The sequence below is a fragment of the Podarcis gaigeae genome (genome assembly GCF_964106915.1).
Source record: "Podarcis gaigeae genome assembly, chromosome: 2".
NCBI classification, from domain to species: domain Eukaryota; kingdom Metazoa; phylum Chordata; class Lepidosauria; order Squamata; family Lacertidae; genus Podarcis; species Podarcis gaigeae.
This window is the reverse complement of record NC_139679.1, coordinates 60,344,509-60,357,581: the sequence shown is the minus strand read 5'-3', so window position 1 is coordinate 60,357,581 and position 13,073 is coordinate 60,344,509. Positions and strand designations below refer to the sequence as shown.

The window sequence follows — 13,073 nt, the reverse complement described above, 5'->3', positions numbered from 1 at the left end:
GGACATTCTGAAAGAAATTAAATTATATCAGACACAATATATGGAGCTGATGAACCAAGAAATAGAATGGAAAATTAAGCAAATGAGACAGAAGACGTTTGAATCGGCTGATAAATGTGGTAAATTGCTGGCTTGGCAGATAAAGAAGAGACAAAAATTAAATATTGTTACAAAGTTAGAAGTGGAGGGAAAGATTATTTATAAACCAACAGAAATCAGGGATTGCTTCCAGAAATATTTTAGACAACTGTATAAACAAGGTCCTCAAAGCGATACGGATATAGAACAGTTTTTGGAGAAAAATGGACTGAAAAAGATCTCTCAGGAAAGTAAAAGGATTTTGAACCAGAAAATAACAGAGCAAGAAATAGAAGGTGCCATCCAAAATATGGCACTGGGCAAATCTCCAGGACCGGACGGATTGACTTCTAAATATTATAAGATCTTGAAAGAATGGCTAATACAACCTTTGAAAGAAGTTTGTAACGAAATTTTGGAGGGAAAGAAGGCACCAGATACGTGGAAAGAGGCTTTTATCACTCTTATACCAAAGACTGAGACAGAAAAGACTCAACTCAAAAACTACCGCCCAATCTCCTTATTAAATGTGGATTACAAAATTTTTGCTGATATTTTAGCGAAAAGACTGAAAGTAGTTTTGATGGAGGAGATACATAGGGACCAAGCAGGCTTTCTTCCGAGAAGACATTTGTCAGATAATGTAAGAAATATAGTTGATATATTGGAAAAATTGGAAGTGAATACTAACACTAAAGCTGTTTTGATATTTGTGGACGCTGAGAAAGCCTTTGATAATATTTCATGGAGTTTTATGACAAAAAACCTTCGGGGGATGGGGGTAGGCCAAGAGTTTGAAAATGGTATAAGTGCGATATACTCTGAACAAAAAGCAAAACTAATTGTGAATAATGTGGTTACAGAAGAAATTCCTATTGAAAAAGGGACACGTCAGGGATGCCCAATCTCTCCATTACTTTTTATATCGGTCCTGGAGGTCCTGTTGAACATGATCAGAAAGGACCAGCTGGTTAAAGGAATACAGGTCGGAGCCAAACAATATAAACTGAGAGCCTTTGCAGATGATTTAGTACTTACATTGCAAGAGCCGGAATCTAGTACCAAAAGAGTATTAGAACTAATTCAAGAGTTTGGTCAAGTAGCAGGATTTAAATTAAATAAGTTTAAAACGAAGGTTTTGGAGAAAAATTTAACAACATTGGAGAAAGTAAAGTTTCAGAGTGAGACAGGGTTAACGGTGGTTAAGAAAGTGAAATATTTGGGGATAAATATGTCATCTAAAAATCTGAATTTATTTAAAGATAATTATGAGAAAACCTGGGCGGAAGTAAAAAAAGACTTAGAAATTTGGTCAAATATGAAGCTTTCCTTGTTGGGTCGAATTTCAGTTATAAAAATGAATGTATTGCCTAGAATGTTGTTTTTGTTCCAAACATTGCAAATAGTGGATAAGATGGATTGTTTTAAGAAATGGCAGAAAGATATTTCTAAGTTTGTCTGGCAGGGCAAGAAGCCTAGAATAAAATTTAAGATATTAACTGATTCGAAAGAAAGGGGCGGATTTGCCCTGCCAGACCTTAAATTGTATTATGAATCAGCAGCTTTTTGCTGGTTGAAAGAATGGCTACTTCTAGAAAATTCTGATGTTTTGGATTTAGAAGGTTATGACAATCTTTTTGGATGGCATGCATACCTGTGGTACGACAAGGCAAAAGTTCATAAAGGTTTTAAAAATCATATTGTCAGAAAAGCATTATATAATGTCTGGATTAGATATAAAGATTTGTTGGAAAGTAAAACTCCAAGGTGGTTGTCGCCAATGGAGGCAAAAGCTATTAAAAAACTAAACATGGAGGTTAACTGGCCGAGATATTGGGAAATTTTGGAACAAGAAGGAGACAGACTTCAATTGCAAAGTTTTGAGAAGTTAAAAGGGAAAGTGAGAGATTGGCTGCATTATTATCAGATAATGGAAGTTTTTAAACTAGACAGGAAAGTTGGCTTCCAGGTGGAAAAATCAAAACTAGAAACTGAATTGCTAGAACCTAGTACTAAGAACTTGTCAAAAATGTATAACTTGTTGTTGAAATGGAATACACAAGATGAAATGGTTAAATCTGCAATGATTAAATGGGCGCAGGATATTGGTCATGACATAATGTTTGCTGACTGGGAAAAGTTATGGACCACCGGGATGAAATTTACGGCATGTAGTGCCTTGAGAGAAAATATTATGAAAATGATTTATAGGTGGTACATAACCCCAGTCAAGCTTGCAAAAATTTATCATTCGCCCGAGAACAAATGTTGGAAGTGTAAAGAAAGGGAGGGAACATTCTTCCACTTTTGGTGGACGTGCCCAAGGATTAAGGCTTTCTGGGAACTGATCTATAATGAACTGAAAAAAGTACTTAGGTACACTTTCCCTAAGAAACCAGAGGCCTTTCTCCTGGGCATAGTCGGCCAATTGGTTGTAAAGAAGGATAGAACCTTTTTTATGTATGCCACAACAGCAGCAAGAATTCTTATAGCAAAGTACTGGAAGACACAAGATTTACCCACCGTGGAAGAGTGGCAGATGAAAGTGATGGACTACATGGGCTTGGCAGAGATGACGAGCAGAATTCGAGACCAGGGAAGAGCAACGGCGGAAGAAGATTGGAAAAAATTTAAAGACTATTTAAAGAAATATTCTAAAATCAGTGAATGCTAGATTGATGTTGAATGAGAAAAATAGGGGTTAATAGCGATAATGGTTAAGTGGAAGAATCTGAACAATTTGTATAATCAATTTGAAAAAAAGGGAGGGATTTGCTAATTAACTATTTCGACATGAGAATGCAGAAAGGGGAGGTACAAGGAAGTCGGGAGAGTAAGGACCATGAAATTAAGAGCCTGAAACTATACGTGTTGTATGTTTTCTTTATTGTCTTGTCTCTTTTGTTATGGATGGAAAACTAAATAAAAATCATTTTGAAAAACAAAAACAAAATGGAAGTAAAAAACAGAGTTCTTCCAGTGTGCCAGATGGACACAAGTCACAAATGTGATGCTGATACAAAACTGCCAGGTCCCATAATGGATTTTGTTAATATATGTAGGCAAGGAGCCACAGACATAATAGTGGCACTCTGAATAGACCCGACAGGTTAGGCTGTAATCCTATACCTTGGAGTAAGTCCTATTGAACTTAGTGGAATTTGCAGTTCGAATCCCTGTGATGGGGTGAGTTCCTGTTGCTTGGTCCCAGCTCCTGCCCACCTAGCAGTTCGAAAGCACGTCAAGTGCAAGTAGATAAATAGGTACCGCTCCGGTGGGAAGGTAAACAATGTTTCCGTGCGCTGCTCTGGTTCACCAGAAGTGTCTTAGTCATGCTGGCCACATGACCGAGAAGCTGTACACCGGCTCCCTCGGTCAATAAAGTGAGATGAGCGCCGCAACCCCAGAATCATCCACGACTGGACCTAATGGTCAGGGGTCCCTTTACCTAGACATGCATAGGATTGTCTTTTCAGTTTATTGCAGGTGAGTAAAAATGACTTTCAGATTTGTGACACATTTGCTTAGAACCAAATAGGATTTGAAATTTCACCATAATAATTTAAGGTTGCCTTCTCCTGAGCTGGCAGTACAATAGATGTTTAAGACTAGTTTTGAAATATGTGAATAATCCTTCCTTTTTCAAAAGTTCCTCTTTCATTTCCTTGTTTGCCTTTAGAACATCTGTGAACTTGGTTTTGCTGTGCTTGATTTTTGTTTGTGAAGTCTGGCTGGAAGTTGTCTCCATTCACCCCTAATCCAGAACAAAGAACACTGCAGACCTTGAGAATTCTCCTTTTGGAGAGCAGCCCTCTCTGTCAAACTATGCTGTTCTGGCATAGTTCTTCTGCTCTTAAATATATATTTCTCCTGTGAGAATTTGGCCTCCTTGTTTTTCTTCGGAAGCACTCGGTTCTTATTTTAAGCCATTGAAGCATTTTCTTTCACGCCCATTGTTTATCGGAATCCCTCTAGCACTTAATAGCGCTGTGCTTCAGTGCACCGTTGCTTTTTGTTCCAAACCACAGTATTGCACATGCTATTCTCCCCATTCCTGGGGATATGAGGAAAAGAAGTAGCTCTAAGAGGTCAGAAGTATTCTCTTGAAGGAAATGCTTCAACTTCTCCTGTGTAAACATTAGGTCTGCTTATACAGTGAGAAGAACCAAGCGGTGCCACTCAGGCTTCAGATGAGGTCATTTATATTTGAATATTCCCCTGTGGAAGAAAAACAACAGCCTGGCCTACTCTGTGACACTCCCTCCTCTCCTAGCTAATGGTAGGAGGCAAGGGTTTCCCTTCCCATGGAGTAAGACCACAATTTAAAAGTCACCTTCGCCACCCCAGAAATGGAAATTCTTGGAAGGCATAACCCTTGATCCTGTTCAACTGTTGTTGATTTAAAAGAGGATCCTTTAAAAGAGGATTGGACAAATTTGTGGAGGATAAGGCGATCAAGAACTATGTTCTGCCTCTTCAGCCAGAGGTAACAATGCTCCCGAATACCAGTTGCTGGAAACCACAGGAGGGGAGTGAGTTTGTGCTCAGGTCCTGCTTACAGGTTTCCCACAAGTATCTGTTTGGCCGCTGTAAGAATAGGATGCTGGACTAGCAATTGCCCTGGTCCAGCATGCTGTTCTTATGCTTGTATGATTGGACAAACCTGCATCTGGTATTGAAAAAGGGCATGGGAGTCCCTTGAATGGGATGCGTAATACTAAGTCAAACTGTGTCGTAGCAAATTGTTTCACTGGGTATGGAAAAGGGCAAGATTCCAGGGCTTAGCATGAGCAATGGCAAGGGAGGCATTGGGATGTGGCTTGCAGACTCCTGTTTGAAGTGCTTAGTTCTACATAGGATTCCGACCATTTTCCTTTGATTCCAATTCTTGTGCACACCAGAATGCTTTAAAATGGGGTGAGGGACCTGTGGCCCTTCAGATGTTGCTGGACTTTGACTCCCATCTGCTCCAGGAGCATAGTCAGTGGAGTCGAACAGCATCTCAAAGGCCACAGGTTCTGTCAATAAATTCTACGTAGGAAGGGACATGTGTCACTGAGAAATCCAGCGCCATCATTAAATGTGGGAATCTAAAGGTGGTACCACACCATAATGACTGATGAATTAGGCAAGGAAGAGAATCAAACTTTTGCTGAAGCATTGACTGACTGGCTGGGCAATCTTGGGTAAGCTGGTATTGATTAATAGTGCCCTACTTCTCAGGGTTATTGCAAGGATTTCTAATTGATAGTGCCCTGGCTTTGCAGGGATGTTAATAATGCCCTACTTTACAGAGTTCTTGGAAGGACTACAAATGCACAAAAGTCCTTTGAGCTAAGTGTCATTGGGAGAGGTAGGCATTTACTGGGGTACCTGGCAAATGAGCTCTTAATGGTGCCAGCTGGTAGCATTACGATAGGATGTTCATGAATATGGCACCTATGCACTCAACAGAATAGTTTGATGCACAGATAACAAAACAGTGGGAACAAAATATTTGTTCTCCAACTAGGTTTCATGTTCACAAAGCTCTTGATAATTGCTGAAAGCCTGGCTTGGCCAACCATGTGCTACTTTATTTTTATTTATTTTTTGGGGAAAAACTTTCTTATTCACATTTTTGTAGTTGTTTTGAGTTACAAATAAATAATTAGTCCAAATACTTACAAAAAAATAAATAGTGGGTGAAGGGCGTCTTTAAGCTATCTCATGAATATGTCCAAAAAATTAAACAAAGAATATTGTAAAATATTTATGCAACACTTTCAATTCCTCCCCCCCCCCGCCCCACCAATTCTGCCAGGCCTCTGTGCCATCCCATATCTGAATCTGAATGCTTGAAAGTGTCCACATTTGAAAATGACTGCTTTGTACCAAAACTTGCCATATCAAGGAAAGTTGCTTTTTGAACCTTCTCTCTAAAAAAAGAAATGGCTGCGATTTTCAGATGGAGATACTGTGAAACAAATAAGTTACCATGTGCAAACTGAGATGGCAGTGTCCTATTTCCTCACTGCCAGGATAGTGTGAGGTAATACTCTGAGGTAAATGGCTGAAAGAAATGCTTCACAATGTGTAAAATCTGCAGAAAGAATTTGCAGTATTTTGGGGTGGTACTCATGGGATTTCTTAAAAGCTATCTGAGGTAAAACTGTCCCCCTAAACAAAGTATGCTGATGTCACTTGTAATATTACTGACACAGTCAATTTATATTTTTAAAAGAAAACCCAAGTTTTATCACAAATGAATTGTTTATTTGAAGGTTTTGATGAGGGATTGCTTTATGACCACATTACAGAGAGGATGTATTGCCAGGCTCAGGAAGAAAAAAAGATATTAAAGTTAGAACCATATGTGTAAACAAAAGCTAATTGACAGCACTGATCAAACCATAGCTTATATCATGCAAATTCCCTAATATCATCAATGAGGCTTAAAAAAAAAAAAGCTAAAACACAGAATTGTGTGGAACATTTTCAAAGCACAGGAGGGAAGAAAATAAAAACCACATGTTCTTGCTGAAGTACACAAGTGGCATTGTTCAGAGAGTGCCTAGCAAAGCCTCTTAAGACTTCAGGCTGCAATTCTGAGAGCTCGTGTTAGAATGTGTGATAGTTTGTCCACACACAGGCAGCTTTTTGTAAGTGTACGTTACATCGAAACTCCCCCCTTTTTAAAGAAAATCTCCTGAATTTCTGACAGGTTTTGTTCTCTATCAGGGGTGGATGAATGAGAAAGCTCCCATAGCATGTAGGGAGCTAGTTCTGTAGCACCTGTATTGTGACCTAAATAACCAGTTTTAATTGAAGGCACAAGCTGTACTTTTACATCCTTTAAAATATCCACATACAAATTTATGTCTAAGTCATGCCTAGGCTGTGCGCTCTGAAAAACGATATTAAGATTTTATGTAATTGCTATGAAGCTTGTTTCCTTCATTTTCAAAATGTAGTTGAAAGCCCCACCCAACCCCATTAACTATGAGAGACCAAATCAGAATATCCTATCTGTAAGCTTGCAAGCCTCAAACCATAAAGTGTGGAAAAGTCACAAAGTTGGATTATTACTCTAAAGCAAGACTCTTTTAAAAACTGTTTTTTCAAAGAAAAAGAAAAGCACCGGGGTACAGAGACCACTCACGATCCATCTGTACCTACCCCTATATATGTAGAAATGAATAATAAATGCTTCTGTGGCTATCTTCTAAAATATTTCACGACAAAACTGTGTTAAGTAGGAAAATACTACTATTAGCACCTTATAGAAAATGGACCATTCATCTCACTGACCCTCAAGAATGTGAAGGGCCAGTTTGGACAAATGAGCTTCACAAATCTTGGTTTTAGCAGTGACTGTGTGCAAAAGTGCAGGATCGGTCTACGTACCTGCACTCAAAACCATGAAGACAGACTGTAGCAATTGAAAGCCAACCTGAGTCTAATTCAGGCTGCATTTCTGAATAACTCCCTTTTCTAAAGCCCAAGCCTCAGATATTCAATAGGATTCTGAGCATAAGCCAGTGTGTGCAGTTCTTGACAGCGCATGCATACTTTAAACATTTTTATTAAATACTAACCAGAGAGGGATCAATTTTAGCGTGTCTTGCAATCAAAGTCATTTTTAGCTCTTGCACAACTGGAGGCTGGGCCTAAATAATTTTGGAGTAGACACACATACCTGAGGCTCCCTGAATTCTCAGCTACCAATTGTAATAAAATTAGGCTTATCAAACAATGGTTTAAATATATATGGCTTTTATTTTCTTTCCTTCATTTCAGTTGAAAAAAACATAACCTTTATGTAATACATGGTGGCATGTGTGTATGTGTGGATGGTGTTGTTGTTTTGTAGAAAACAAAGTCCTTCTTTTCAGCAACCCAATGGCAAAAGCTAGTTGAATCCTTGGTTGTGCTTTACATATACAGAATGGCTGTTGCTTTAGTGTTTCATTCTGGCTAACAATCTGGAATACACAGGAGCTGAAAAAGGAGAGAAGCAGACGCTGTCATAAGCACAACTGCATTAATCATCTATGGCTGCATCAAAAAGACAGTCAGAGGTCTTCTCAAATTAAAATCAGTAAACCATTTACTACCACTATGTTATTCTGTTCCTCTCTAAAGCTGTTCACAGCTAAATTAAAACTGAATTGCTTGAAAGATGCTTCAGAATGTGCCTACAGTGTTTGTTTTCAACATTGACTGCAATCAGGCACACATTCCCACATACCTAATTTCACTGGATTTGCAAAGCTTCATTAAACTAGGCTGGATGCCTATGCCACAGTGCTCTGGCATGAACATGGCAATTTGCAAGAATTGGGCGATATGATATTACAGTATGCTATCCCCTTCACAGTGGGGTATAGTATGAGATGTCTAGGTGTCTCCTAGACGTTTATATACACAGCATAATTTGTTGTGAATTTGGTGGCAACATCCTGAGATGGAAGAATGAAGAGTACTACTTCAAATTCCAGGTGGGGGAATTACATTTATAAAATATGTCCCTCTGTTAAAACAACACCCCGCAAGCCCTCCCTTGTCGCAGAGCAGGGAACAGACTGAGCCAGAACCTAGCTTTTATTTAAAAGGAGGTGTATTTTAAAATGTGGGGAAGTGTTCAAAAAATATAATCTACCATCTGCAGGCTGAAATGGCATAGACCACTCTGTTGCCTCAGGATTTTATCACCTCACTCTGTTGCATGTCTAGACCAGGCAGGACAAGAGGAGAGGGATTGTTTGGCCACTATGCAAGGGAAAGGAAACCTGTCCCTCACATTGCCTAAGCAGCCAAGCAATGTTCCCTATCTCCAGGTAGGGCTGGGAAGAAACCCTGACTGAAACCCTAGAGAGCGGCTGCTGTTCTGTGTGGGCAGTACTGACTTAGATGGTAAAAGGTAAAGGGCCCCTGGACAGTTAAGCCCAGTCAAAGGCGACTGGGGTGCGGTGCTCATCTTGCTTCAGGCCGAGGGAGCCACCGTTTGTCCATAGACAGCTTTCTGGGTCATGTGGCCAGCATGACTAAACTGCTTCTGGTGCAACAGGACACCATGACAGAAACCATAGCGCATGGAAACACCATTTACCTTCCCGCCACAGTGGTATCTATTTATCGACTTGCACTGGCATGCTTTCGAACTGCTAGGTTGGCAGGAGCTAGGACAGAACAACAGGAGCTCACCACCATCACGCGGATTCGAACCGCCGACCTTCCAATCAACAAGTCCAAGGGGCTCAGTGGTTTAGACCACAGTGCCACCTGCATCCCTATTGACCTACATGGACCAGTGGTCTGTCTCAAGAAAGGAGCAGTGGGAGACAGGGAAATATGGCTGAGCATATCTCCCGACTTCCAACACATGTTTGTATTTTGACTGGGGCATTTCACATTCCTTGTTATCCCAAACATTTTTTCATAGCTGATAGTTCAACTCAGCCGCAGATGAAGATGATAGACTATATGGGACTGGCAGAAATGACTGGCAGAATCCAAGAACAGGGGAGAGAGACAGTGGAAGAAGATTGGAATAAATTTAAGGACTATTTTAAGAAACATTGCAAAATTAATGAATGTTAGAATGACGTTGGTTTAGAAATTATGTGGTTTCCAGCTGTAATGGTTAAGTAAAAAGAAAAGAAAGGTTAAAAACTAAATGAAAAATAAGGGAGAGGATTTGCTGAATTAATAATTAGAAATTGGAATACAGAAAGGGGAGGTATGAGGAAGTCGGGGAAGTAAGTTATAAGAAAATAAGGGATTGAAATTATACTTGTTTTTGTTTGTGTTTGTCTGTTCTTATTTTTGTTTTGTTTTGTTTTTATATAAATCTCTGAAACTTTAATAAAAAAATTTATTAAAAAAAAGATAGTTCAACTCAGCCTTAGCGAATTGCCCTTGAAGAGCCTACAAGAAACAAAGAGAAGGAAAGCCTCACTAAGAAAGGAGGGAATGGCATTGCTTCCCAGAAGGGTACAACAGCAGGCGAATTCAGAGGGGGTCCAGAGTATACATGGCCCCCACTGAGAGTGTGGCTAAAAATGTTTCCATTGGCAAGCACCCACACAGCACTGGTAAGATATCAAGTGAAGATGCCTGGAATATATGGAGGTCCCCTGTGAAAGGATTAAACATGCCCATGTTCTGAGAGAGCACAAATGGTTCTCATGGGTGAGACATGGGACGCAACTACAAATCCTGGTAGCTGCCACACCACAGAGGAACCATTTAAGTTACGTGGCATGAAAATTTTGCTTACCTAATCGAACATTCCTGTGGGAAATCTGCAAGGGGGAGAAAGAAAGAGAGAACGTTTACATTTGTACAGATGAAAGAAATCAATAATATTTATATAATTTTATAGCAAATTGATGTGCAATTGAAAACCCCAAACAAAAATAATCCCTTAGCATGGGTCTTGCCCATATCAGAGCAGTGTTGTGGGGCTGGGGGCAGGAACCAGTGGGCTAATCCAAAGGGAGCTTGTGTCAGAACAGCAGCTGTGTGCCCTGCGGTTCACCCTGCACCACTTGAAAAGCTGCTGTAGGTCTAATTTCAGCCCTTGGTTGCTACCACCGTAAGCCTCTGTAAAGATGGAAAGAAAACTGGGAGAAGCAGGCTGTGCCTGGGGGAGGCCATTTGCACCACAGCCATTACTTTGGAGGCCATTAAAATATGGCCAAATGAGAGATTGCATAGCATGATTTAGGGAGCTGGTACAAAATATTTCACATCTCATCCATGGATACCAGTTCCATTGGTTCTGTATGGTTCACTACATACTTAGGGTTGTGATTTTAGGAGGGGGCTGCAGACAGGCAAATTTCACTGTAATCAGTGGGAGATCTTTCCAAGCAAGCACATTTTTGGATATGTTCAGAGAGTACCTCCTGTTGCAAACCTCTATGTGTGGTGACATAAAGTCAGTGGGCCAAGTCCTTAACTCACATGGGCTCTCTCCCTGCCCTCTTCACAACATGTGAGTATAACTGATCTGGAAGATAGCAGCTTAAGACACATCTGTCTACCCTGGCCTTTGCAGGAGATTGATGTATTCAAGGTCTGTTGTGATTACATTGCCCTCTGCTGTGTTGATTTTGAGAGCCTGAATAGGGTGATGATGATGATTATAAAATTAGTGGTTAAGGGTTCAGTGGTTTTATTACAGTTTCGACTAGATATTTTACAAACTGCCCCAGGATCTTAATTGAAGAGGGCAGTTTAAAAGTGGAACAAGTAAATAAATTATAATAATTTAATCTGAACGTAGGTTCCAGTGATATGATCTATGTTGTCCATGTTCAAATAAAGGGACATTAGAAATGTCTCTATATGCTGCTTGAGCATTATGCTTACCTTGGATAATGCAGAGGCTTGCTTGAAGATTTCCAGTGCCGGATCTGCAGGCTCATCGCTTCTTTCATTAGGCCTGGAAGCTAAAAGACACAAACATCATTCAAACAACATTCAAATACACTTGTGGATGTTTTCTGCTTCCATTAATTTAGAACACCAAATTACAATGTTCTGTTGTAATGCTTTTATTTTGGGTTGGTGCTTTGTTTTTTGAGCTACCTTACACATCAAATGAAGAGGCAGGACACAAATTTATGGAACAAACTAAATGCAATGGCAACAACTCTATACCAGTGCTTCGAACTCTGCTGTCAGTCTGTCCAAGTGACCAAACATTACTGCTCTGTGAACAAACCCAGAAAATTCCACATACTATCCAAGATACTTCCTTAAGAGAAATGCTTTGTTGCCATATGCAGGAAAGGGAAAATACTACAGCTGGGTTGTACATTGTATTTTTAGGAGTTGTCCACTGCTCCTGTCATTGCCCTCCATCCACCAAAACTGGTAGACTTTCGGGTAGAACACAATTAAGAACATAGGTTGGGATGTGGGGAACCTTTAGCCTTCCAGATTTTGCAGAACTACAACTCCCATCAGCCCCAGCAAGCATGGGAAATGGCTACGGATGATAGAAGTTGTAGTTAAGAGTGTGGTGCTGATAACGCCAAGGTTGCAGGTTTGATTCCCATATGAGACAGCTGCATATTCCTGCATTGCAGGGCGTTGGACTAGATGATCCTGGGGGCTCTCTTCCAACTCTGCTGTCTTCAGCACTTCCATATTAAGTAAAGAGGCCTGAGCTCAAATCAACACCACTTCCATCATTCTCACGGATGAGTAGGCAGGCAAACATCCTGTTTGTTCTCAAAGGAGCCCTTTGAGCTGGCTCACCAGGAGCAGCCTGCTTGTAAGCTGACCCCCACCCACCCAAAAATATTGTGTCCCGTATGTTTTTTGTTAAATTGTCAAAGGAAATTATGATTCACAGCCCTGCAAAATCACTTTCCCTTCTTCCCTCCCAATGTTTCCAATCACGTATATGGCACATGCAGTTTTCCTAACGTTTCATGTGCGCCCTGTTGAGGTGAATGAGTGCTTTGGAGACTGAAAATATAATGTTTCTCAGGAAGATGAGAATTACCCACTTGTTTCCTGCTGCACAGGAAATGTGCATTTCGCTGCTGCTCCACAGTAATAATAATGTGACCTTAACTCCTTAGGAAAGAGAAGCAAACCTGAGGGAGGGGGTGAAGATCTCTTTTATTCCTGAACCTAACTTGACCTACCTGGTGGTTGTAAAACGGAATCCACAGCATAAATCACACCATTAGTGGCCATAATATCAGCTTCGGCCACAGGTTCCTTGTTGACGTTTACGATGTGGTTTTTCTTAAGAGAGAAAAAAGAAGCAGAGATAAGTGATCAGAAACATATGCTAGGAGAAATAATTCTAGAGGAGAAAATATGCAGAAGGTTTTTTTTTTAATCTTCTCCAAATGACCCAGCAGCATATTGCACTGAAATCTGCTGCACCCAAGCAGTTTGGTTTAACAAACTAATTAATATACCTTGAGCAAAGTAAGAATGTGGATGCAGACTATGTTAAACAAATGTAAGATTGCTTTTTGTGGTTC

General features: G+C 40.2%; 1 protein-coding gene across 1 annotated transcript in view; it reads right to left on the bottom strand.

Annotated features, from left to right (window-relative positions):
* Positions 1-6,311: 6,311 nt before the first annotated feature.
* The window catches only part of TGFBI (transforming growth factor beta induced), a 43,527-nt gene continuing 36,765 nt past the window's right edge, over positions 6,312-13,073 (bottom strand). Inside the window, exons 14-17 of the mRNA XM_083728484.1 lie at positions 12,726-12,828; positions 11,437-11,516; positions 10,340-10,364; positions 6,312-8,058 (exon numbers count right to left, since the gene is read on the bottom strand). Coding sequence (XP_083584610.1) covers positions 8,018-8,058; positions 10,340-10,364; positions 11,437-11,516; positions 12,726-12,828 — 249 coding nt within the window. The 3' untranslated portion in view covers positions 6,312-8,017. The remainder of the gene's footprint in view (positions 8,059-10,339; positions 10,365-11,436; positions 11,517-12,725; positions 12,829-13,073) is intronic.